General features: G+C 57.5%; 1 protein-coding gene and 1 long non-coding RNA gene across 2 annotated transcripts; one reads left to right on the top strand and one right to left on the bottom strand.

The window, feature by feature from the left end:
• Nucleotides 1–1,006: 1,006 nt before the first annotated feature.
• Nucleotides 1,007–7,028, bottom strand: LOC111767764 (uncharacterized). The gene is made up of 3 exons (XR_011425506.1): nucleotides 6,719–7,028; nucleotides 1,964–2,125; nucleotides 1,007–1,139 (listed from the first exon to the last, which is right to left on the bottom strand). It is a non-coding gene; the product is annotated as an uncharacterized lncRNA (long non-coding RNA).
• Nucleotides 3,543–24,062, top strand: SLC6A7 (solute carrier family 6 member 7). Its single transcript, XM_001917708.6, has 14 exons — nucleotides 3,543–3,906; nucleotides 8,658–8,841; nucleotides 10,524–10,655; nucleotides 10,747–10,981; nucleotides 12,707–12,845; nucleotides 14,265–14,399; nucleotides 15,337–15,440; nucleotides 15,569–15,693; nucleotides 16,392–16,504; nucleotides 16,764–16,895; nucleotides 17,372–17,471; nucleotides 17,666–17,766; nucleotides 18,280–18,447; nucleotides 22,268–24,062. Exons 1-14 carry the CDS (start codon nucleotides 3,874–3,876, stop codon nucleotides 22,475–22,477), a joined length of 1,911 nt encoding a protein of 636 aa, XP_001917743.5. The 5' UTR covers nucleotides 3,543–3,873; the 3' UTR covers nucleotides 22,478–24,062.
• Nucleotides 24,063–26,093: the final 2,031 nt, after the last annotated feature.

Genomic DNA, 26,093 nt, shown 5'->3' with positions numbered 1-26,093 from the left:
GTCCCCAGCCACAGGAAGACCTCTGCCTGGCAGGAGGTCAGTGGCCAGGCCTGGCGGGCTGGGTGAGCTGCAGCTGCTGTCCACACGGGCGGTCAGGGGGTTGGGTGGGGCCCACAGGTTGCGTTGGCGATCACCTGTCAGTTGGCGTTTGAGCTCCATGAAATAGGAACTTTTTATCTAAGACAACTTCCAAACAGTGCCACGGGCTGCCTTGTGAAGGAGTGAGTTCCCTGTCACCCGGAGAGTTCCACCAGAGACTGGGGTGTTGTAATGGCTCAGGAAAGGGATCCCTGCACCCTCCCCAATGCTAGGAGGTGTTCCAGCTTTCCCACTGGGAATGGCGATGCTGCTTCTGCTTTGCATCCAGCAATTTTATGTTCCTCCTCTGCGTGGTGGCAGGCCCTGCGCTGATGCTGGAGACCGGGGCTCCAGACAAAAGTCAGACTGGACTGGCCCGGCCCCCAAAGGCCCATGGCCTGGTCATGGCCTCTAGCCAATCAGAAACATGCACATCAGCATTATGTTTGGCGTACAATTTCCCCAATAAACCCCTAACGCCGTGTTGAGAGCCTGTCTTGTGGAGGCACCGGTCCCATCATGACTGCTGAGAGATTGGGCGGGCCAAGCAGAGAGCACACAGCTCAGCTCCGGGGAAGGGCTCAGGCGCAGGGCTGGCAGTGGAGTGTTCTCATGGAGGAGGTCTCCAGCAGCCCGGGGTGTGTGTGTGTGTGTGTGTGTAATAGGTTATGCTGCGGGGACCGGAGGATTGTGGCGCTCCGGAAACCAGCCTGGCTCTGCGGGGATGAGATGCCCAGCCAGTGGGAGGCAGAAGCAGGCAGCACAGCAGGCGAGGAGAGGGTGGCCTGCAGGGCAGTCCTGCCCCAGCACGGCTGCTCTGGAATCACTGTCTCTGAATCACACCAGATGGACTAGTGGTCTGGACCCTCATTTTTCACAGTCGCCACTCGCCGGTGAAACAAAACACATGTTCTGCAGCGATCAAGTCTGAACGTTCAAGCGAATTAAAAATGTTTATTTATATGCATTTAAAAATATCTCCATATAACAAAAGGAAGTACATTTTCATCTAACACTTTCCTTAAATCAGCACACATCTCACGTCTGGTTTGATGTGAGACCTGGAGAAACAGACAGAGAGAGAGGCTGAGAGAGGAGGGGAAGGTGGAAAGGGAGACAGATTGACTGACATGGATGCCTAAGTAGTTATCTTGCTAAGTTGTACCCAACTTCCTCTGGGAGGGCGTTAGGGGACAGTGGTGGCAGCAATTGTCAAAGATGTTTGATAGCTGAACTCATGGCCAGTTGTATAATCATAAAACTAGGGCTTCAGTGGGTAGATCGACTAATGTGGACAATGTCTTCTAGAAGAGGTTGGGGTTTGGTTTGGTCTATGAAGTACAGACTATTCCGACAAGGGCCGTGGTGATGGGAGAGGGTGGCAGACAGCTGTGATCTGGAGGGCAGGGCCCGGGTGGGGTCAGACTCCTGGATTCCGGGACTGACCCTACCTCGGCTGCACAGGGTGATTTTGCAAGACCTGCCTCTCCTGAGCCTCAGTTTCCCCATCTGGAAGGCGTGGGCCTAGAACCCATTTGTACTGACAGCCCCAGTGACTGCCGCTGCTGTTCAGTGGTCATGCCCTGAGGCGTTTGCTTGAGGAAAGATAAAGTCTCAGCCCTGTTCCCTCCCCTACCCCAGGGCTGGCTCCCCCCAGGGCTGGATCTGGGGGAGCAGGTGCTGCTGGGAAGGGGCCATCAAGAGGCCAGTCTTCCAGGGCTCCTGGGCCAATGCCCACCCCGACTCCCCGTTCCTGTGGTTCTCTGTGCCTTCCATAGTGTCTGCGAACCCATGTGCCAACAGGAAGGGGTGGCTCAGCAAAGCTGTGCTGCCTGTCCTGTAAGAGATGTGGTGGCAGGCCCTGGGGCCGGGGACGGGGTCCTACCTGGGCCTCCTTGGGTTCAGGATCCGCTGGCTGTTGCCCTCCTGGCTTTGTCTGCAGAGTCCAGAGATTCAGTGCTCTGTGTGACCTTGGGCACGCAGCTTCACTCCTCTTAGACAGTGTCCTCAGGTGCAAAATGGGGACGCACAAACCTGTCTTCCCAGACTGTTGGGAAGAATTAAAAATTAGATATTGGATATGAGCTCATCTAATGCCCACAGTTGAGCTCAATGAACGCTCCTTCCTTCCACATTCATGGCCAAGGAGCTCCTTCCTCCTGGCTCTGGAGAGCCCCTGGCACGCCCTGTGAGGCCAGGCTTAAAGCAAGGAGCAGCTGGGTGGGCCCTGGAAGGAAGTGGTGGGTGGGACGCAGCCAGGCCCTTCATCCCAGCCTGTGCTTTGACTTAAACTCTTCCCACCTTCTTCCAGGCTCCTGGGGTGTGAGAGGCAGCACATTATCCACATCATCCTCGCTTTCCCCAAAGGCCTCCCCATGTTGGCTGATGGTCGGGCAGTCCTGTGATTTAGTGTCTGAACTGGGGCACTGTTGAGCGTGAAAGGGGCACGGTTTGTAATGTATATGTCGTGTCCACTAGCACGCACGCACGCACTGGCGCCCTCCCACAAACCAATGCCTATGATCACTCCGGCTAACTTCCCATCCTAGCCACGGGCTCACTGGATCCCAGCCACACTCTGAGAGGTCAGCTAAGAAGGTGCTGGCCGATGGCCCATTTTACAGATGTGAGACTGTCACATTCCTAAGGTCACACTGCTGGCAGACAGGAACCCAGGTGCTCATGATCTGAGTCACAAACCATCATAGCAACACAGTGGCCTTTGCCCTGCCACTTCTCCTCTCCCAAACCTCCCTGTTGGGCTTTCATCCCTAGGAAAGGAGGAGTGTTCAGGACCACCGCTAGCTCAGAAGGTCCCCAAGGCCTGACTTTGTCACTGGTGTCACTCACTAGCTCTGTGACCTTGGGTGAGCAACTTAACCTCTCTGTGCTTCAGTTTCCTTGTCTGTAAAATAGGGATATTACCATTTGCCTTTCCAGGTCACTGTGTTGAGAAAATAAGACCTCGACTGGGACCTGGCACCCTTTAGGTGCTCAATAAATATTGGTGGATTGGATAATTGGACAAACATCTGACTAACGGCTGTTGTTCTTTTGTTGCCAGGAGTGGGCAATCCACGATCAGTCAACAAATGCTAACTGAGCCCCTACCACGTGCCAGGCCCTGTGCTAAATGTTTTCTAAGCACACTCTCCCGAATTCCTCACAACCTGATAAAGAAAGCAAGATTCTTATGCCCATTTTCCAGATGAAGAAGCGGCAGCGCAGGGAGCTTAAGTGATGGGGGCAAGGTCACACAGCAAAGAAGAGGAGGAGCGGCTGATGCCCGTGCGCATGGCCTGCCTCCCTCACTGCCCAGCTGGAGACCGGGAGGCCCAGAGAGGGCAGGTTATTTGCCCAAGGTCACGCAGAAGACGGTGGCCGAGGCCTCCACACCTCCGAGAGTTTCCGTCGCGGATCCCCCCCCTACCCCACCCTTTCACGCGCTCGGGCCCCTCCAATCCGCAGCTCTGCGTGCGGGGGCGCGCGCATCCCCCCGCCGTCCATCCGTCAGACCGTCTGTCTGGGTGTCTACGCGGGCGCAGCCGTGTACTGGTCCCCAGCCTCGGGCGCTGCGCAGCGAGAGGCAGGGCGTTCGCAGCGGCCGGCCCTCGCCCCACGCCCGCAGCCGGCAGACGGCAGCGCCTGCGTCCGCGCCCCCCCAGCCGGTGCGCGGGAGCCGCCGGGGCAAAGGCGCGGCGGCCGGCCGGCGGCGCATCTCTTACTCGCTCGCTCGCTCGCGCTCTGCGCTCAGGGGAAGCCAAGCCCAGAAGCCCCAGTAACCCGCCCTCCAAGATGAAGAAGCTCCAGGGAGCTCACCTCCGCAAGGTAGGGCGCGAGGGCGGGGGCGCACCTGAGGGAGGGGTGCGGAGGCCCGCCCCCATCGAGGCCCCGGGAGGGTGGAGAGGGCACCTGGACCCGACTCAGGGCTCTTGGGGAGGCCAGGCTGAGCTGGACTGCGGGGAGAGCCGAGGTCACGGTCTGGCGATGAGAGGGGGAAGGTGTTCCTCCAACTGCTTGGGGGTCTGGATGTAGTGTGATGGGGGCCCGGGTTCACTGGGCCAGGTCCTGCGAACAGGTGTCTGCAGCCCCAGGAGGCGCGGGGTAGGGGTGGCTGGGGTCAGGCCCCCGCCCATTTCCCCCAGGAGCTGACTGGGGGCTGGGGACTAGAACAGCTGAGCGCCAGCCTTGAGCTTTCGGGGGTGAGGGATGGGGGCGTCGACCTGGCCCTCATCCATGCGCTCTACACTGAAGCAGACTCCGAGAGCTAGCAGGGGGACCTCCTCTTTCCTGCCGCGCTCCTGCCCTGCTGGGCCCACCACCTGCTTCCCCATCCTTCTACCGGCAGCTTTAGCTTCCCTGCTAGGACCCCAGGGTGCCCCTCAGCAGGGCTGAAGGGAAGCAAAGGCACAAGGGAGGAAATGGGAAAGGGATCTGGGAGTGGAGTGGAAGCTGGCATGAGAGAGGGGGCCCAAATCTATACGTTCCTGGGGCCCTGGGCCCAGACCTCTGCCCCTCCCCACCTTGTCATGTGGGGTTGGACCTCCCAGCCAAGGTGCCTGTGTGCATGGGGAGGGAGAGTATTGGAGGAAGTTTTCTGGCTTTTGGCTTAAAAGTACCAGGACTAGCCAAGGAGTCAGAACTCCTGGACCCTATTTCTGCAGATGCCACTTCCCCTGTGACTTTGGGCAAGTCCGTTCTCTAACCTGGACCATCACTGGTCCATCCCCACTGTCCAGGCACCAAAAGCAGGCCCACAGTCCTGGGGTAGGGGATGCTGTGAACTCACAGGGGCTGGTAGATGTGAGAGAACTGCTCACAGGGCTGCTGTTATTGACCACTTCCCTCCCCCAACCCCCCCACCCCACACACACACACTCATTCAAGCTCTCTGCCCTTGGGCAGCTGGGCATGGAACCACTGTGATACGTGGGTTCTTTTGATTTGCTGACATGAGTGACTTCTTTGGGCCATTTGTGGGTCTCTTGGGTCTTCTTGATTCCTCCCCCTGTTCTTTTGCACCCTCTTACTCTCTCCCCTTTCCTCTCCCTCCCCACAAGAGTCCCCGCCCCTCACTGTCACAAGGCCACACATCATGGTAGTAGCCACATTGTGTGAAGCTTTGTCTCATGTAATCTTCCAACAGTTCTGGGGGCTAGGTCTTGTTAGCCCCACTTTATAGACCAGGAATACGAGGCACAGAGGGGTGCAGTTACTGCTTTCCTGAAGGTGGGCTGAGTAACCTAGGACCAACAGGGCGAGGGTGGGGCCGCCTGGCCTCAGGGTCCCCCTCCCTTGGTCTCAGGGAGAAGGGGGCAGGGAGTGAGGAAATGCCAGGTGTCAGCAAAGAAGCACCGTTGTTCAGAGAAGAGCGCTGGGCTGTGAGTCAGGGGGCTGGGTCCTGGTCTTGCTCTGTCCTTAACTTGCTGTTTGACCTTGGGCTCATCCCTTCTCCCTGAATCCCAATTTCCTCAGCTGCACAATGACGAGGTTGGACTCCAGATTCCTATTGTCTCTCATCCTGAGGAAGGTGTGAGAGCCTTGGCTTGGGCAGTCCGACCTCTCCCAGCCCCTGCCGCTGCTGGTGACCTACATCTGCTGGTTCCTAAAAGAGGGCATGCAGGTCTGGCAAAGCCATTCATTCAGCTTCCAAGCCTGCCCCATTGATTTGGCTGCTTTCCTCTCTCTTCCAACCAGTTCCATCCTCTCTGTGCCAGCCTCCTGGGATTCACCCCATGGTGGGAGTGGGGGCTCCAGGTGGGCTTCGGATTGGCTCAGCTCTGGAGGACCCCATCCCCTGCCCGTGGAGCAGAAGCGGGCTTTCCTCTGATTGGGGGAGGGGGGGACGGAAGAGCTGGCAGCATCCTGCTCTTGGAACTCTTATCACCATGGAAACAGAGAGCCAGGACCGCTCTGTGAACATAGAAAGGGCAGCAGCTTCTCAGGAGGCATCAGAGGAGCCTCATTACCAGGCCCTCCTGCCAGCTGGGGCATAGGGTGACAGGCCCTCCTCGCCACCCAATACCAGGGGCCAGTGTCCACTGGCTGCTATCATGTCCCTTTTGGAGCTCACCTGGGAGAGCGCGGTTCCAGAGGGCTGGTGCTCACCAGCTAGAGAGGAAGCCTTGGGGAAAAGGGCATCAGAGGGAAGGGTGGGTGTCAGAGAGGTCTGGGGGCTCTGCTCCCTGCACCCCAGCTTGTCTGAGACCGCAGCTCAGGAACCGCCAGGCACGTGTTTGTTTCCACCCTTGGAGCCAGGTTATTGAAAAGCAGCTTGTTTTTGCTCTTCATCTTTGTCACCATCACCCATAATCATGCCATGCTGTCCCCGTCACCACGGCCCCTCTGGCCCATAGCCAGCGTCTGGCGGGGTCACACCCATGGTTGCTGCTACCGTTGAAAGTCAACCCAGCGCTGTTACCCATTTCTGCCACCTGCACCTATTGCCCCCATCCTGGCCCTGCAGCCGGACACCTCCAGTCCTGTGACACTCGTACTTCACCCCAGCAGTGCTCATATGACAAATCCCCAGCAAAGCCTCCTCTGTCACCACCTGATTTGTGTGAAGACACCTACCCGGGCTGGTGCCAGGAAGGGCAATTTTAGGGGAGAAACCCAAATCTGGTCAGTTGCTACTTACTGAGTCCCTGTGCGTGGGTCTTCTCTGGTCCTCAAGCACTGCAAGTGTCTCCAGGGAAGGCTCTTTGGGGAAGCTGGCCTCAGAGCATCAGAGCCAGAAGACTATTAGATAGAGATCCTCTAGACTTGCATTTCCCCTAGTATATCCCAGCATGCTAGCTCCTTGAAACCCTTTTCTTAAATAGAACTGGAGAATACCATCTGTTCTAGTCGCTATTTGGAGAGTCACGGTGCATATTGGTCCATTAAAGGATCTGACAAGTCCTGCAGCAAAGGAGCCTGTTTTACCTTGTGTTAACCCAGCTTTCCCCAAACTTCTTTGATTCAAGAATCCTTTGTTCCACCGAACACCTATGAACATCCCAAGGGATGTGTTTTTGGAAACACTGATCTATCCAATCCCCTTGGTGTCCAGATGGGGAAACTGAGGCTCAGAAGACTCTTTCCTAAAGTTGCACAGTGAATTGGCCCAGACCTGGGACTAGAATTATGGTCTCCTGACTCCCAGTCACTGCATTCCCACCACCGTTTCTCAGCAGGACCCTTTCTCCTCTCTGAAAACCACGGACGTTTTTTGATAATTGGCCTTCTTTGCAGTTCCATTCTTCCCTACTGTAGGGTGTGACTTTCAGAGGCAAGCAGGAAAGATGTGGCTGCCCCCTTCTCCTGACCCATTCCTGGGGTCACTTCTGGGAACTACTCTCTGAATTTTCTTTTTTGAGGAAGATTAGCTCTGAGCTAACATCTGTCTCCAATCCTCCTCTTTTTTGCTGAGGAAGACTGGTGCTGAGTTAACATCTGTGCCCATCTTCCTCTACTTTATATATGGGACGCCTGCCACAGCATGGCTTGACAAGTCGTGCGTAGGTCCACAGCTGGGATCTGAACCTGCTTTGGGCCGCCAAAGCAGAACGTGCAAACTTAACTACTGCACCATCGGGCCAGGCCCTACTCTCTGAATTTTAGGTAGTCATCCTCTTCCAGGCCCTAAACCCAGGTAGCTCACAGACATGCTAACTCACATCCCTCGGGACCAGATTCCAAGCACCTGGAGGAGGGCCTCCATCTCTCAGCCCCAGCTTGAAGGGACAATGCCCAGTAGACTTCCCCACACTCCTGGAATTACGGGCTTGTGGGGGTTGCTGCGAGATGGACCCTCAGGGAGAGCTGCCCTCAGTTCCCTGTGCATGCATCTCTCCTCCGGTGACAGGAAGATTACGTTCTGAGACAAGTCAGGGCTTAAGCGACTTCTTCTTGTCCTCCTGTAACCGCTTTTCCTGAACACCCTCCAGTCTGGCCACCTGCCCTTTGGACGTGCTCCAAACTGTCTGTGTCTTTCTTAAAATACGATGTCCTGGATGGAGTAGCCAAACTGCAGCCCTGGTGGTTGAAGACGTGCACTTCAGCATCAGGAATCTCTGGGCTCGAGACCTGGTTCTCCCTCTAGCCAGTGCTGTAAAAACCTTGGGTATGCCATGATGCCTCTTGGAGCCTCAGTTTCCCCCATAATTACGATGGAGCTTGGACGAATGCTTAGCTCACAGGGTTGTTTTGAGAATGAAATCAGGTAATGTGAGTGAAATGTTCAGTGCCGTGAGCACACAGAAGGCTCAGCGCATGGTCACTGTTACTAAGATCATCATTGTTGTCATCATCACTGAAATAGGGCCCTCCTTTGATTCAACCTCTGCGTTAGCCAAGATCAAGGTGGCTTACTTAATGCCTGAGCCACCCTGCAGATCTCATAAGTTTCTAGTCACCTAAGACCCGGAGGAGCTCCTGCGTATGACCACGGATGCCCAGAAGCGCGCGGTTGAGTATCTGAAGCAGTAGAGTGTCTTTGCATGGAGTCCTATCAAGTCCGTATTCTTGTGTCAGGGTCAGAGTTTCAACCTGGCCTCACTTTTTTCTCTCACCCCTTGGTTCTCTCTTACTGGTAGCCTGTCACCCCAGACCTGCTGATGACCCCCAGTGACCAGGGAGATGTGGACCTGGACGTGGACTTTGCTGCAGACCGGGGGAACTGGACAGGCAAGCTGGACTTCCTGCTGTCCTGCATTGGCTACTGTGTGGGCCTGGGCAACGTCTGGCGCTTCCCCTATCGAGCTTACACCAACGGAGGAGGTATGGGCCTGAGGTGCTGCTTGAGGGGCATCCAGGGGGATGGGCCAAGAGCGATGGGCCAAGGCTCGGGTTGGAGTGAGGTTTTAAGTGGCCTCGGCCACTGTCTCCTATGTGACCTTGGGCAGAATTCATTGAAAGTGGTTTGTAGTGACTTGGGGCTGGAAGGAGGGAGCTCACCTTGCCCCTTTTGTCCCTTTTCATCACCCAGGCCCCTCCCCACTCTCTCTCATCCCCAGCATGGGTACCCACTTGCTTCTCTCTCTAAGCTTTGGCACCTCCTGGGCCCTGAGTGATGGGCAGAGGGGGCTGCCTCTGCTTCGTGATAAAGGGCTGTATCTGCCTGTCAGTGACCAATCACTGTGCTCTTAATAGTTCCCCCTTTGCCCCCCACCTCACCCCTTCCTCCAGAACCTCACTCCATCACTCATTCCTGCTCTTGAATCTCCAAGCCATCCTCCTCCCCTGGTTCCTTCCATTCAGACTGCAAACAAAAGTCTCTCCCATCTTAAACAAATTCTCTGTTGTCCCTGCTTCTCCATCAAGTGACTGTTCTAAGCCTCATTATCTATAGTGGGGTGGAGCACTCACCATCTGCCAGGCCCCAGGCTTGGTGCTCCCCATGCCTGTCTCATTTAGCCCTGAAGACGACCTTCCTGGGTGGGCACCGAGGTCCTGACGGGGCAGCCAGGGCTTGGAGAGGCCAGCTTCCCTGCCCAAGCTCACGTGATGGCCAAGCCAGCCTTCCACCCAGGACTATCTTTCTCCAGAGCCGACGCGTTCCCACCAGCAAGCACTGTATATCTCCTCCCATCTCTGCCGAACTCGTTAGAGAAGCGCCTATCGACAGAAGACAGAAAGCCAAACAAAACTAGATGAAGCCAGGACAAGATGGATTGATAGGACTGGGAAGTGTGGGACTGGAGCTGGCCTCTGAACCTCCAGGAACTCCATCTCCCTCGTCCCCGACTCTTTTTCCCTTTGTATGCTGACCTCACTTTCTCCTGGGACAGGCTTCCTCCTGGCAGTAGGGGTGGGGTGTGGCCAGAGACAGCTCGGGATGACCTCATCCTCAGAGCTGCCCTCTCTGAATGCATCTGTACGGAATTGCAGGGAAGGTCTATCATGGGCCTGCTTGAGATACCTGCCCACGCCGGGGCGGGTGTGGGCCAGGGGCGGGCCGGGGGCTGGCAGCCCTTGCAGAGCCATATGGCGGTGGGCTGTTCTCTAAAGGATCTGGCTGCCTTTATGAGAAGAAAAGGGGACGAGATGTTGGACACACGAGACCGCGGGTGGCAGCCACCAGCATCTGAGGCGACGGGGGAGGGAGAGAGGCAGGAGGATGGAAGCCGGGTGCTGAAGGGTGTTGATTTTCCTACTGGGGAGTTTGCACTTTCTTCAGCAGGAATTCACTCATTCATTGACTCATTTATTCATTCGCTTGCTCACTGTCTGCTCTGAGCCCTGCCCTGGTCTGGGCACTGGGGCCTCAGAGGTGAGTTAATCCCCCTCACCCCGCCCCTTGGTCCTCAGTGGTCTCCTGGTGTAAAAGCAGACAGTCCCACTCCACCACGTGAGAAGTGCTCCGTGGGGTCACAGGTCGTGTCGGGGAGGGGCGGGGCTGGAGCTGGGCTCCAGGGGGAGCTGACCCAGCCGGACCCCCCCACCCTCCCTCCTGCCCACAGGCGCCTTCCTCGTGCCCTATTTCCTCATGCTAGCCATCTGCGGCATCCCCCTCTTCTTCCTCGAGCTCTCTCTCGGCCAGTTCTCCAGCCTGGGGCCCCTGGCCGTCTGGAAGATCAGCCCCCTCTTCAAAGGTGAGGCCTCCGTGGTCCCCGGGGTGGCCTGGGCTTGGGGAAGGCAGGGAGGCTGCCCCCCATCCCCTGACCTCCCTGCGCCCACGCCCAGGTGCCGGCGCGGCCATGCTGCTCATCGTGGGCCTGGTGGCCATCTACTACAACATGATCATCGCCTACGTCCTCTTCTACCTCTTCGCCTCCCTCACCAGCACCCTGCCCTGGGAGCACTGTGGCAACTGGTGGAACACGGACCTCTGCCTCGAGCACAGAGGCTCCAAGAACGGCAACGGGGCCCTGCCCCTCAACCTCACCAGCACCGTCAGCCCCAGCGAGGAGTACTGGAGGTCAGGTGGCTGTCTGAGCCGGCAGCCATCTGGGAGGGCCCCCATTGCCACTGCAGGGGGCCCGGGGGCAGGGGTGTGCCGGCGTCCCCAAGGGGCTCAGCGTGCACCTCGAAGGCCGAGTTCAGGTGCTAGCGTTAGGTGGACTCTGGGTTCTGATCCCAGCTCTTCACCTGAGCAGCTGGGTGATGTTGAAAAATTTATGTGGCTTCTGATGCTTTCTCTTTGAAGGGGCTATGATAAGAGTATTTCAGAGGGCTGCTGTGAGGGTTAAAGGAGAGAAGACGTATAAATTGTGCCAAACAGCCTGGTGGGTAGTACGTGCTCCATAAATGCTAACTGATAATAGTGATGCTGGTGATGATGGTAAGAGTAACCTTTTAGAGCCTCAGCTTCCTCCTCTGTACTAGGGGGTGGTACCAGTCCCTGCTTCCTAGGATGTTATCCAGTCAGTCACTCCCTCCTTCTTTCAATAGGTATTTATTGAGCCCCTCCTGCGTCAGTAGGTGAAGTGCTGAGTGTGGGCCAGCACCATCCATAGGAGGGACTGTCTCAGATTCGTCTAATGGGAGAGAGAAGACTAGAGTAGAGTAAGGGGCTGTTGTGGGAATTAGACCAGGTAATGCACGTAAAACCTTTATCACAGCGCCAGGCATTGAGCGCCCCAGGATTGGTGGGTGTCAGGATAGCGCCGCTCATCAGCCTGTCCCGAAGCCCTACTTTATAGCTGAGAAAACAAGGCGCAGAGGCTTGCTCCATAGTTGGTGGCAGAGGCAGTACTGGAACCAAGGACTCCTGATTCCTGGTCCTCTTCTGGAACATTCCAGAGTAGCCTGGTCCCTAGGTAGGGACCACTGGTTGACAAGAGGACACAGACCAGATATCCCCATCCCTTCACCTTCAAAGGGCTGCTCTTAGGAATTGTTCCCCAGATGGATCCCCTGTCTTGAAATGTTTTGGTCTCCAACCTGCATTTATTACCTGGTTCATTCATTTGTCTATTTAAAGTCCATCCGTGTGTCTGCACCTGCTGAGAAGTATGTCAGACCAGTGGGAAAGGGCGGGCTTGGGCCTGCAGCTTGAAGCTGAAGAACGTGAGGTGGTCACTGGCAGCTTCCAGGGGTGTCCGTGGAAACACCATGCCGCCTCATGGGTTGGGGTGCAGGCGGGAAGCACGCAGCCCTCTCTGAGGGCTTCACTGAAGGGAGTTTGGTGAAGGGACTTTACAGAGGTCGGGGAATCCACAAGGAAAGGGGAGGCACCAGGGACTAGCAAGAGGGACAGCCGTACCATCCCTGAGCCAAGGAGGCGAGAGGGACCGGTGTTACTGGAACCAGGGCGATTTGTGGCCTGGATGGAGGGGCTGCATAACGAGAGCTGTGCGGCAGAAGGCAGTCATAGCCAGACCCTCTGATGGCATGTGTGATTCACGTGTGCACGCATGCATGCATGTGTACACGTGTGTGTGCAAGCACCCCAACCCCTCACTCCTCCCACCCTCCAGTCTCCTGCCGTTGCCTCCCACTAGCCAAACCCAAATGGAAACGAGGAGGAAGGCAGCTTGGGTGGTGGGGTCTGGAGAGGACAGCCTCCTGGGTGCAGAGCTGGTCAGAGAAGGATGGGGAGGAATCAGATGGAGAATAGCCAGGATCGCCTAGTAGACTGGCCGCAGCTTCACTCCATGTCTGTGGAGTGTGGCAGGGTGACTCAGACCTTCACCTCCCACAGCCGCTACGTTCTCCACATCCAAGGGAGCCGGGGCATCGGCAGCCCCGGGGGGATCCGCTGGAACCTCTGCCTCTGCCTGCTGCTCGCCTGGGTCATCGTGTTTCTCTGTATCCTCAAGGGTGTGAAGTCCTCCGGCAAGGTGAACCCTGGGAGGCCCTGGAGGCCTGAGGGGCTGGGTAGGGTGAAGGCTTCCCGGAGGAGGCAGGGCATGAACTAAGCTTGAGAGGATAAATAGACTTCAACTGGGAAGATAGGAAGGGAGAGGGCATGGAGGCATTTGAAGAAAGAGGTAGAGGTAAAGATGGACAGCAGCTCGGCTGGTTCATTAGACTAGAAACTTGCCGAGGGCAGGACCTATCTGTTATTCAAGTTTGTATCCTCACCTAGTGCTTGGCACTTTGAAGAGCTCAGCAAACGTTTGTTGAATACTTGGAGGGTGGGTATATGAGTCAGGGCTCCTTGAGATGCAAGTGCCACACTCAATTGGAAAGTCCAAAGGGTGTGCTTCAGGCACGGCTGGATCTAGGGTTTCGATAGATGTTATAGGAATGTAGTTCTCCCCATCTCTCGGCAATGCTTTCCTCCAGACTGGCTTCCTTCTCAAGCTTCATTCTCCAGGAGCTTGCCACCAGCAGCTCCAGGCTTACATCTTACCCACTTAGTGAAGGGTTCTCCCAGTTTTCAAAAATCCTAGAGTTGAGTCTTACCAGATAAGCTGGATCCTGTTTCCATCCCTGAACCAGTCACTGTGGCCAGGAGGGCCAGAGTGCTCTGCTTGGCTGGGCCTGGGTCACTTGCCCACCCCTGGAGCTGAGAATGGAATCAGCCCCAGCTAGGGAAAGTCAGGGGACTGTTATCTGAAGAAGGCCGGCGAGATGCTGGGAAGACAAAACCACAGATGCCCACTTTAGGTTAGGAAGGGCGAGGAGGGTCGTAAAGCTGTTTCAGAAGGGCTTGGAAACCTTCTGCATGGTTTACTCAACCACTTATAGATTAGAACTTGTGCCTCTGCAAAGTGCTGAGAAGTGTTGTCCACGAGGAACAGAATCATTCAAAGAAAGGCTAGAAAGACAGGGTAGAAACCATGCAGCAGGAGAGGAGAGTCGTCGGCGTGGAGCTCGAGAGCTGGAGGGGTTTGCTGAGGGACTGGCTAGAGGTTTGGGCACGGTGGAGACGGGGCAGAGGGGATTTTTGGAGTGTGCACTGTCTGGTGACCGTGCAGGGTGGGTGTGCAGGGCTGGGGGAGTGGACATGGCGGGGAGGAGAGTGTTATAACCTCCAGGCAAGGGGCGGTGGTGGCCCGGACCCAGGCACGGCAGAGCTGGAGAGAGTGGCTGGATGTGGGACGGCCATGGGGAGCAGTGGCAGGACTTTGCTGATGGGATCCGTGTGTGGAGGGAGGGAGCGAGGGAAAGAGAAGCATCAGGGATGACAGCTGTTCCCAACCGGGGCTGTCCATAGGGTGGGGAGGCGAGTTAGTAAGATGGGGACTTCTGGCGGAGGGGCAGGGTGGAAGGAGGGCCATGCGTGCCTTTCATCTCCACTTGTCATCGCCCAGGTGGTGTATTTCACGGCCACGTTCCCCTACCTCATCCTGCTCATGCTGCTGGTCCGCGGAGTCACCTTGCCGGGGGCCTGGAAGGGCGTCCAGTTCTATCTCACCCCCCAGTTCCACCACCTGTTGTCTTCTAAGGTGAGGCCCTTGGGGCTGGGATGTGGAGGGAGGGGTCTGGCCTGAGCCGGGGAGTTGAAAGAGGGCCCCTTGGGGAAAAAGGGAGGCCAGGACTGGGACTCTCATGTGGTGAGCCCCCAGTATCAGGTACTGTGTTCGGCACTGTGTGTCCTTTTCATTTGTTTTTCTTCACAACCCTATGAAGTAGACGTTATTCTCCCACTTTACGGATGAAAAAACTGAGGCCCAAATGAGGTGGTGATCAGCTGAAGGTCACACGGCTAGGGAGTGGCAGAGCTGGGATTCCAACCCAGATCTGTCTGACTCTAAACCCCAGGCAGAGCATTAGTAATAATAACAGTAACAACCACGGTACCAACAGCCAACATGCCTTGCTTACTGACGGATGACTGTGCCTGACCTGCCCTAGCACTTCATGTATATGTAGTCACTTAATCCTTACACCACCCCGCGAGGGAGGCATTATTCTTATCCCCTCGTCACAGGTGAGGGACCGAGGCTCAGAGAGGTGATGTGGCTTGCCCAGGCTACACAGCTAGAAAGCAGTGGAGCTGGGATCCAAATCCGGGTCTCCCCGGCTCCAGGGAGCGAGTAAAGGGGTTACAGGGGCTTATCGCCAGGCTGAGCCTCCTAAAAATTTACGCGAGGCACTACTTCCTTCAGAACTGGACCAGTCTTAGAGATCATCTTCTAGATCCTGGTTGGGGAAACTGAGGCCCAGAAAGGGGAAGGGACTTGCCCGAGTTCCAGTGTAAGTGTTGCAGCCAAGTTTGCTCCTGGCCCACGTCACCTGTGAGCCAGACGCTTCACCAAGCCACCCCTGGAGCTGCCGCCCGCCTCTCGCCCCCCCTCCTTCCTCCTCTTTCCTTGGCCCTCCGGACACCATCGTGGGCAGCCCCTTCTCTTTGCGCTCCATCTTCCTCCTTCCCTGCCACAGGTGTGGATCGAAGCTGCTCTTCAGATCTTCTACTCCCTGGGTGTGGGCTTCGGGGGTCTCCTCACCTTTGCCTCCTACAACACGTTTCACCAGAACATCTATAGGTCAGTGTCCTGCAGCCTCCCACACCCTGGGGGCTGGAGTTGGGGGGGAGGGTGGCTGGCCGAGGAGGGCCTCGTGGGGTGAGGGTGGAGCCAGCTCATCCAGCCTGTGCCTGGACGTCTCCCGGTAGAGACACCTTCATCGTCACTCTGGGCAACGCCGTCACCAGCATCCTGGCTGGCTTCGCCATCTTCTCCGTGCTGGGCTACATGTCTCAAGAGCTGGGTGTGCCTGTGGACCAAGTAGCCAAAGCAGGTGGGCAGGCTGCCCGGCGCTGAGGGGTGAGGGTGTGTGTCGGGCACAGCTGGGCCCGGGCAAGTGAGCACATGTGTGGACCAGCAAGGTTGTGGATGTGTATGTCAAGTGTGTGTGTGTACACGTGAGTGCATGAACACACAAATTAACATGTCTTAGCTGGTCTCTGGGTGTCCCTGTGCAAAGGGGGATGGGTGTGCAAATTAGTGTGTGTTAACCTGTGTTTAGAGAGAGACAGATTTCTGTCTGAGATTGTCTTATGTTTTATCACATCTTAGTAACTCTCCTTACTTGTCCAGATGAGTCATGTCCTGTGTCGTGATGTCTGTGTTCAGGTGAATGGAGGGTACAAACGGTCTTGTGCATCAGTGTCTTGTGCTAATGGATGTGTCTAAGTATGTGCCTTAGTGGGATTGTTTGTGCAAAAGGTTGTGTACATAAGGGTATTGGAAGGAGGTGTTATGTTTGGGTCTTGTGTTTATTCGTGTGCTCATTAATCCATCTGTTTTATCAGCCTGTGCTCACTGAGTGCTGACAGTGTGCGGCCTGTGCCCTAGGCGTGAGAAAGTGTTGGAAGTGTGCAGTTAATGTACGCCTCTGGGTTTGCCGAGTGGGTATAAGCGCCCGTGTGTGTCAGAGTCTGTATGTGGGGCCCACCGCATGCCCCAGGCTGCTGACCCCGTGTGCCCTGGGCCCAGGCCCCGGCCTGGCCTTTGTTGTCTACCCACAGGCCATGACCATGCTGCCTCTGTCGCCCTTCTGGTCCTTCCTTTTCTTCTTCATGCTGCTGACTCTCGGCCTGGACAGCCAGGTGAGCCTGGTCCGTGCCAGCGGGTATGTGGTGTGTGTGTATGCATGTGCGTGTGAGATATGTGACTTTGTAGCTGTGTGTGTCTATGTATGTGATGTGTGTATTTCTGTGTGATATGTGAGTGTATCTGTGTGTGCCTGTGTGAGTGTGTATCTGCGTGTGTGTGATGTGTGTGTATGTGTATCTCTGTGAGTGTGTGTATCTGTGTGTATGTGTGTCGTGGGGGTAGAATGCTGACGCCCCCCTTCCTCCCCCCAAGTTTGCCTTTCTGGAGACCATTGTGACAGCTGTGACGGACGAGTTCCCATACTACCTGCGGCCCAAGAAGGCCGTGTTCTCGGGGCTCATCTGCGTGGCCATGTACCTGATGGGGCTGGTCCTCACCACCGACGTGAGTGGCTTTGCAGGGTGGGTGGCTGGTGGCGAGGCTGGGGAGGCACCTGCAGCAGTGTCTGTGGCCAGGCTGAGCACTCCCTGAGCCACCCGCTTCTTCCTCTTTGGGAGGAACCTAGCCCGCCCAGTGCCCTCTCCCCCAACAGGCAGCTTTGCCTATGACCCCGAGTCCTGGCTTTGGAGTCTGAAAGACCTGGGTTTCCTGCAGTTGCTTTATGACACCAGGACAAGTGGCTTCCCCTCCCTGAGCCTGCTTTCCCATCAATAAAATGGGGGTCTTCATCTAGGGCTGTTGTGAGCCTACGATAAGATGATGTATATAAAGGGCTTGGCAGGGAGACAGCAGTCACACTGTCATCGTCCTGCCCTCCCCACTGGCCTGGCTGCTTCCTGCTCGCTGCCTGCCTGGAGAGGGGCTGTAGCAGGGAGCGAGGCCGGGGTGAGGGGCTCCCAGAGCTGTGACTTGTATTGCAGGGGGGCATGTACTGGCTGGTCCTTCTGGATGACTACAGCGCCAGCTTCGGGCTAATGGTGGTGGTGATCACCACGTGCCTCGCCGTCACCCGGGTGTATGGTGAGAGGGGGCTTGGGAGGTGGGGTCGAGGCTCCCCACAGTGGGAGGGTGGGAGTCTACCCTGGAGCCCCCTGCAGCTGGGTCCCTGGTCCCGAGGCTGGGGTTTGCGGTGGGGGCAGCTGGGGTGGAGGAGGGGCCGCTGGCACTGTGGGCCTGCAGGTGGGCCATCCTCCTCCCGCCCCTCCCCTGTGCAGGCATCCAGAGGTTCTGCCGGGACATCCACATGATGCTGGGCTTCAAACCGGGTCTCTACTTCAGGGCCTGCTGGCTGTTCCTGTCCCCAGCCACGCTCCTGGTAACCCTGATGGGAGGCAGGGCTGCTGGATGGGGCCCGGGACTGAGGGCAGGGCCCCTCTGGGTGTCCAGTCTGGTAGGGCTGCCCTGGTCCAGGGTAGACCTCTGTCAGGGCTGAGGGGTGGGCCGGGCGTGAGGATTCTGGTCTACCCCCATCCCCCTGGATGCCCCCACTTTTGTAGCTGTGCTGGGCCTAGTCCTAGAATTGGTCGACACAATGAGGGGGACTATCTCAGGCTTCTGGGCCTTAGGGCTGGGGCCTTGAGGTTGGAGCAGCTCAGGGATAGGCCATCTCAGGAATTAGGGTGCTTCAGAGCTGGGCTGTCTCAGGACTTGCCAAGGCTCCAGAGACGGACCATCTCAGGTTCTCGTACAGATTAGGACTGGGCTGTCTCAGACACTGAGTGGCTCTGGGTTGGGCTGTCTCAGGCCTTGAGGTAGTTCAGACCTGGGCTACCCCAAGCCCTGGGACCTGGCTGAGGCCCACTGTGATGCTTGGATCCCCCGCCCGCAGGCCCTGCTGGTGTATAGCATCGTCAAGTACCAGCCATCGGAGTATGGCAGCTACCGCTTCCCAGCCTGGGCGGAGCTGCTCGGCATCCTGATGGGCCTGCTGTCCTGCCTCATGATCCCCGCCGGCATGCTGGTGGCCGTGCTGCGAGAGGAGGGCTCACTCTGGGAGGTAAGTCCGCCCCACCCTGCCTGCCCCCCACCCTCCCGCCCTGTGGCCCTGCCCTGGGCCCACCTGCTGGCAAAGAAACCTTCTGCACCCTCACCTTCTCCAGGGCTGTGCAGATCTCTGTTAGCCCCAAGAGCAGTTTTTCTAACCAGTAGCCTGAGCTGGGAAGCAGGCTTGGGGGCTGAGGCCTGCCCTGTGGCCCCTCACACCACATAAGGCCTCTGCGGGGGGCACAGTCCAAAGATCACCAGTGTCGGCCAGTGCTCACATGTCTCGAGGGGAGGACAAGGGACTTACCAAGGTCCCACAGTGAGTCAGGCAAGGTCAGGACTTGAATGCAGGTCACCAGCCCAGAGCTTCCCTATGGAACTCAGGGTCCGAAGGCAACACGGAGGGACCCCAGAGAGTGGGCTTGTCACCCTCCTCCTGTGGCCCACAGGTGACCTGGGAATGGGATGATGGTGTGAGCCCTGGCCCTGGCCAGGGCTGTGTGGAGAGACCCAGAAAGCATAGAGCTGTTTGGCACGGGAATCTACAGGCCTTGGAAGATATGAGTAGTGACCCCTTGTGGGCCAGTGGACATGCTGTGTGACCACTCTGAGGTCCTGCCCCTCTCTGAGCCTCAGGGCGCCCTCTGTACACTGAGCCATCCACTTTTGAGTCCGTGGGTGTGGAGTCCTCTGGTGGCAAGGGGCTGTCATAGTGAGCGGAGCTCAGTAAGTCTGTTAGGGCCTGAGAAAGCCTGGGGATCCACCCCTGACACACCCCCAAACCCCCACACCCCCACACCCATCAGAGGTGTGCTGGAACCAGCTAGTACTGCTTCGTGACAGCCGAATGTTGTGAGCCAGCTGTTAAACCATCGATAGCTTGAAATGGACATTGGTAGGGATTTTTTTTTTCAATTATTTGCTTTTATTTTTTTTCTGCTTTTTCTCCCCAACCCCCCCACCCCCCCCAGTACATAGTTGTATATTTTAGTTGTGGGTCCTTCTAGTTGTGGCATGTGGAATGCCACCTCAACGTGGCCTGACGAGTGGTACCATGTCTGCGCTCAGGATCTGAAACAGCGAAACCCTGGGCTGCCGCAGCGGAGTGCACGAACTTAACCACTCGGCCACGGGGCCGGCCCCATGGTGGGGATATCTATACCACTGAAGTGGCTACAGATGCGCCCTCCACCCCCATCCCCAGCCTGCTCACCAGCACACTACTGCCCCCACTTCCCATACAGTCCCTCAGCTGTCCCTCACCCTGCCTCCCTGTCTCCACCTGGAGAGAGGCTCAGAGCCCTTCCCTGGCAGAAGTGGGTTGTGGCCACACCGCCCAGACCACGGGGGAGTCCTAGAGTCCAGTCACTGCTCTGCCTCCAACTGCTGTGTGACCGGGGCAAACCCTTTGCCTTCTCTGAACCTCAGGAGCCCCACCTGTGCTACAAAAGGAAACTTGTCTCCTTGCTTGAAAGCCAGGGTGTCTGCAAAGTGTAGGAGGTGGGGGGTTGCTCAGGGTCGGGGGTTACAGCCCCCCAGAAGCTCATGGTCCCCAAGCCTTGCTCTGCCTCCCTGCTGCCCTGCTGCTGCAACTGCCCCCAGCTGGGTGGAGGGGACACGTGGGGGGACACTCCAAGGAGTCACTGCCGAGTTCAGGAGTGCCACCTTCAGAGACCAGGGCTTCCAGCACTGATGCACTAGGATTGGAATCCTGAGTCTGCCATTTACCAGCTGCGTGACCCTGAGCAAGTTAATGCACCTCTCTGAACCTTGCTTTGTCTGTCCTTAAAATGAGGACAGTGATACCTACCCATAGGGTTGCTGTGACTGTCCGCACAGTTGGTACTATGAGAGGCAGAGAAGCAGAGTATTTTAAAAGTTTAGGATGGAGTCAGACGGCCTGGGTTCAAACCCCACTTCCCACCTGTGTGACCTTGGCCAACTTAACTAACCACACTGAACTTTACTTTCAGAGAAGATCTGTAGGGGTGGAGGCTAGAAACAATAAGGTCCCCTTGCAGGGCTACTGTGAGGATTAAATCAGCCGCACTTAGCACAGAGCTGGCAGGCGGCGAGTGCTCCATTCCAGGCCAGCAGTTCTCTCAGGGGTGCTTCTGCCCTCCGAGGACATCTGGCCATGCCTGGAGACAGCTGTGATTGCCCTGGGAGGACAGGGTGCAGGGGGCGTGCTCCTGGCATCCAGTGGGTAGAGGGTGGGATGCTGCTAAGCCCCCTTCGGGGTGCAGAACAGCTCCCACACCCGGAATTCTCCAGACCACAGTGTCAACGTGCTCGGGCTGAGAAGCCTGGTCCAGGCACCAGTGTTCAGCCGGAGACAAATCTAAGTCCTTGCTCTCAGGGAGCTTGTGTTCTAATGTGGGAGACAGACAATAAACAAATAAACATAGACAGCGGTACTTGGTGTACGTAACAAGAACAAAATCAAAACCAGAATCAGATAACAGCATAGAGCACGATGGAGGATGGTGTTTCAGCCAGCGTGGCCGGGGAAGGCCTCTCTGATGAGGTGACAGAAGCCTGACCAAAGGGACGAGGTGATCCATTTAGATAGCTAAGGGGAGAGCATTCTGGGCAGGAGGAGAATCAGTGCAAAGGCCCTGAGGCAGGGGGGTTGACATGTTTGAGAACAGCAGGGCTGGATCCGAGTGTTTGGAAGAGAGTGGCAGGAACTGAGGTCAGAAAGGTAAACCAGAGGCCAGGCCATGGAGGCCGTTGTGAGCACTGGGATTTCTCTCCACTGAGATGATAAGTGTTGGCAGGTTTCTGAACAGTGAGGTAACTGCTCTTACTACAGTTCAGTAAGCGTCACTGTGGGGCCCAGCCCGGTGGTGCAGTGGTTAAGTTCGCACATTCCACTTCTTGGCGGCCCGGGGTTCGCCGGTTCGGATCCCGGGTGCAGACATGGCACTGTTTGGTACACCATGCTGTGGTAGGCATCCGACATATAAAGTAGAGGAAGATGGGCACGGATGTTAGCTCAGGGCCGGGCTTCCTCAGGGAAAAAAAAGAGGAGGACTGGCAGTAGTTAGCTCAGGGCTAATCTTCCTCAAAAAAAAAAAAAAAAAAGCATCACTGTGCTTTGAGCACGGAGCCGTGCTAGGCCCTGGGCTAAGGGCCTCCAGTGGGCCCCACCTCATGCTTGTTGTCTTGCCTCTTTGAAGGGTCAGGGGCTTTTCTCCCTGGTGGGGGCAGGCAGAGGGCTTGGGGAATGAGGTCTGAGGAAGAAGGAACCCAGGATGTACAGGCTTAGTCATCATCTTAGTCAGCTCCCACCTTCCATGGAAGCTGGTGCCCCGAGAGGGGAGGATCAAGGCTGCCACTGAGTCAGAACGAGGCAGTGTCAGGCACTTGGAAGGTCAGCGACAATCCCCGCCTCAATTCTCCCGTCATGGCTCTTCCCAGAAACTCCCAGCTCCTTAGGCCTCAGCATTTAGGGGGAGGGACCCAGAATGGGCCCCTGGACTGGCCTGCTGAGTAATCAGAACAGCAGCCACCGTTCACGGGCCCTCCCCTGTTCCAGGCGCCCTGCTAGGTGCTTCATCTCAGGGCGCTCACATCCCAGGAGGCCTCATGATCCCCAGGTTACAGGGGAGGAAGCAGGCCACAGAGAGCTGATTCCATGCCACCTTCCAAGCGGCAGAGCAGGGTTCTCATCCGGGCATGTGACCGACTCCCTCTGGGGAGTTAGTGCCCCCGTCCCGGGGTTGTTGCGTGGGTCAATCCAGGTGATGTGGTGAGGTCTTTGCCGGGTGCCTGCCTCTGGCAATCTCCATGAGCGCCAGCTGTTTACCGCTGTCCTTGCTCTGCCGCAGCGGCTCCAGCAGGCCAGCCGGCCGGCCATGGACTGGGGCCCGTCGCTGGAGGAGAATCGGACGGGCATGTATGTGGCCACACTGGCCGGGAGCCAGTCGCCCAAGCCGCTGATGGTGCACATGCGCAAGTACGGGGGCATCACCAGCTTCGAGAACACCGCCATGGAGGTGGACCGGGAGATCGCCGAGGAGGAGGAGTCTATGATGTGAAGGAGGAAGCAGGCGGACGGCTGGGAGCCCTGCCTGGGCCGCCGTGGGCAGCCCGCCCTCTGGGGGTCTGAGAGGCCCGAGGTTGCTGGAGGTTGCCATGGTGATGCTGGTCCCCCGTACAAGTCCCTCCTTGTGGCCTCTGCCTCTCTGGAAACCTCTGTCTACCCCCTACACACACACACACACACACACACACACACACACACACACACAGACCCATTTGAAGCTGAGAATGATTCTGCTCAGCCCTCACTTTGCAGATGGACAAACTGAAGCCAGGGAGGAGGGACTTACCCAAGGTCACTTGGCAGAGGGGACTGGACCCCAGGCCTCCTGACCAGCCAGCTCCCTTTCTCATGTGGCAGCTAGCACCACCCTCTCAATTCTGTTCAGGGCCCAGAGCCCTCCCTTTCCCCAGGGAGCCTGAGCCACACAAGTCAGCCGGAATCTTAAGCTGGGCGGCGGGAGACTCGGCACCCTGAGGCCCGTGTGGCCCTGGGCGTCAAGAGTTAGCAGGTCAGGTGGGAGTGAGATCCCTGTGGCTTCATGTGCACAGGCCGTGTTCTCTGAAGGAGGTGGGACCTGAGGGCCTGGAGGATGGGCAAGTTTGGAGAAAGAGAAGAAGAGGTCAGAGTGGGGAGGAGCTGGCCCAGCCAAGGTGCGAAGGCCAGAAGGGAGGCCCCTCCTCCTCCCGTGGGGCGAGGAGGAGGCCGGGGGCAGAGACCAAGGGCTCAGGAACAGGGAGGGTGGTGGGAGAAGCAGGTGTTAGCAGGTGACAACAGGGTTCAGGTGGGAATGGAGAATGCTGGGGAGCGGGGAGCCAGGGATGTGGGGTGGGCAGGGGTTTGCATGATCTGGTCGATAGAACATTCTTCTGGGTGCAGGCTGGATTGGAGGGAACAGGGTGGAGGTGGGTGGCTTGTGGAGGATGGTCAAGAGGGTCTGGTGGCCTGAGCTAGGGTTTTGGGGGTGAGGAGAGAAAGGAAGACCCCATACTTCCAAGAATGCCCCACAACTTTCCTTGCTGGGCCCCGTACCCTCCAGCATAGGGAGCCCTGGGCCTGATTAGGACAGAGGGGAGGGAGGCCTGAGCTGTACGCGCTGCAGAGGTGGGAACGAGGGGTCATAGTCAGGACCCAGGGCCTGTCTCTTCCCTTCTCCCTTGTCCTGGCCGCCCTCACTGTCTCCTCCAGCTCCAGGAGTTGCTGGGAGATTGGCCGTGGCTGTGGAAGACCAGGGCAACTAAGAGACACATATCTGTCTGGTCCTGATGCTGCCCACTCTGCCCAGACATGAGGGTGAAGGCAGAGACAGTGGGCAGCCGACACCCCAGGCCTGTGGCTAGAGGCCTTGGCACCTTCAATCCCCAGGCACAAGAGGGGCCCTGGGGTCCCTCCTTCCCTGAGAGATGAGGGCAGGGTGTGAAAATGCCCGAGCAGGTCTCCTGCACACGGCGTTCTCCAATGGGGCAGGGCACCCCTGTGCAACTGTGACAGCCTCTGTGCCCTGTCTCTCTCCTGGTGTCTCCCCAAGCCATCCGTGTTCTATTGGTTTATTGTTAATAAACGCCAATGAGGTCATCTTCCTTACGCTGTCTCCTTACTGCTGAGAGCTGTGAGGTGGGCAGCACGGGGCTTTCCGGCTCCCCCTGGACAGACGAGGAAACTGAGGTTCAGCTGCCTCCTTTCCTGGCCCCCGTGGCTTCTGACACTTGCTCTGCCATTTCTCTGTGGCCAGTGGTGGGTGGGTAGGGCTGAGGAAGGGTGATGAAGATGAGGAAGGCCCTTAAAAACCACTTAGTCCCCCATTAGACACCTGGACAAACCAAGGCCTTTGAAGGGGAAGAAACTTGCTCCAGTTTGCCCAGCTGAGGCAGGCAGAGCCAGGACAAAGCGCGGCCACCAGCGTTCTCCGTTCTCGGCCCGCTGCCGACCCGCTGCCGCCTGCTTTCCCTCTCCAGCGGTTCCCCAGCCTCACCTGCAGGAGAAGCCGGAGCTGGAAGACCAGGGCTGGGAGGAGCCAAGGGTTTCCCAGGCTGGAAGAACTTCCTGGTTCTGCCCACCCCCTCCTGGCAGGGCCTTGCCATATAAAAGAGCCCCAGGGCCTTTCAAATGCGAGGCCAGGTGTTTGCAAAGGCTTTGACTGGGGGTGGAGAGGAAGGGCCACTGCATATTTCGGATATTAATAAATTTCCCCTAACAAAGGGCCGGGCCCCCTCCCGCCCCTCTTTGTTTGGGGCTCTAGGTGGGGGAAGAGAAATGGGTTTGCTAATTTGCAGAGGATGCAAGAATGGCCTTCACAATTCAGGGTGCTTCTTCCCACACCCCGGGGGCAGGCTCCAGCCTTGCTAACAGAGCCTCTGGCGCCAGCCCTTGCAGAGTGGCCCTGTCCCCGGGCCTCTGTCCGGGAGGAGGCGCTGCCCGCTCTCCCCGCTGCTCTGGGACAGACCCCAGGCCCGGGCTATGGACTTGAGAGTACTCCTCACCCAGCCTCTTGGCTGCAGCCTGGCCTCCTGGGAGTCACATGTGGAATTTAGGTTTCTCCCTAGATTCCGAGACTGTGACTGGAGGATTCTGGGAGTCTATGGACCCCACCAGCCTCACCTCCCCTGCCTTGCTTCCTCCTTCCTTCCCTTCCCCTGCGGCTGGGCCTGTGGTTTCTGCACTAGCCCTCCGTAGCCCGGTCCTCCACGCTGTCCTGCTTTTCCCGTTCCCACTGCTCCCAGACGCGCTCTCCTGCCACACCACCCTCTCCTCCCTCTGCTGCCCGCGCCATCTCCCAGCTCCTCCCATCCTGATCCTTCTACTGACTTCAGGACTCCCTGGCTCAGAACAACCCCAGCCGGGCCCCTACTGCAGTAGGAACTGACCGGGGACCAGGGACCCCGATGACAGCAGAACAGGCACCTGAGGAGAAGCATGTGCCCTGCCTGGAGTGGGACCCCAGCCTGGAATCCTAGACTGTCCTAGCAGATGCCAAACCCAAGAGCCTCCAAGGCCAGGCAGGGGACCCAGTGACAGAGCTGTAGGAATGAGCGGGAGAATACATGGCAGCTGCCTCTTGGTCAGTGTTGGAGGGACAAGACAGAAGGGAGGCTGCGACGAAGCAGAAAGAAAGCAGGCCTGTCTTCAGAGGGAGACTACCCCTAGAAGTGTGGGCCCGGGTAGCCAGGTAGCCCAGCTTTGTAAGAGAAGTTAGAAATCCGGATTTTTATGAGAAGTTTCCCATTTTTAAATATGAGCAATTGATTCAAAAAGACATAAAACAGCATGGCTCACTTAGGGCCTCCCATGGGCCTCTCCATGCAGGGTCATAGCTGCGGACTTGGGGGGCTGCAGCCAGAGGGGCAGGGCTTGCCCCAGGCCCACGTGAGCGTGCGCTAGAGCTGAGGCCAGGCCCAGGGCTCCCCAGCCCCACTCAGTGCTCTGCTCCCTGCCTCAGCTGATCTTGTGTCCATGACCCCTGACTCCAGAGGCTGGTGGGGGGCCCTGGGGGACAGCATATATGCCTGGCTGGGGTGTGATGGAGGGTGCCCTGGGGCCCTTCATTCCTGTTCTGGCACTCAGTGTTCTCTTGAGCAGTGCTGTGAAGCCCTGAGATGGGGCACTGGACCATC

Source organism: Equus caballus, chromosome 14 (assembly GCF_041296265.1).
Source record: "Equus caballus isolate H_3958 breed thoroughbred chromosome 14, TB-T2T, whole genome shotgun sequence".
Classification (NCBI taxonomy): Eukaryota; Metazoa; Chordata; class Mammalia; order Perissodactyla; family Equidae; genus Equus; species Equus caballus.
The sequence above is the reverse complement of the archived record's forward strand: the minus strand, read 5'-3'. Positions and strand labels throughout refer to the sequence as shown.

What these genes read in the sequence shown, in the direction of transcription:
- SLC6A7 (XM_001917708.6), top strand. Translation starts at nt 3,874, where the DNA reads ATGAAGAAGCTCCAGGGAGCTCACCTCCGCAAG. An exon ending in CTCTCGGCCTGGACAGCCAG is followed by an intron (nt 16,505 to 16,763) that starts GTGAGCCTGGTC and finishes CCTCCCCCCAAG; the next exon opens with TTTGCCTTTCTGGAGACCAT. An exon ending in TGTCCCCAGCCACGCTCCTG is followed by an intron (nt 17,767 to 18,279) that starts GTAACCCTGATG and finishes CCCCGCCCGCAG; the next exon opens with GCCCTGCTGGTGTATAGCAT.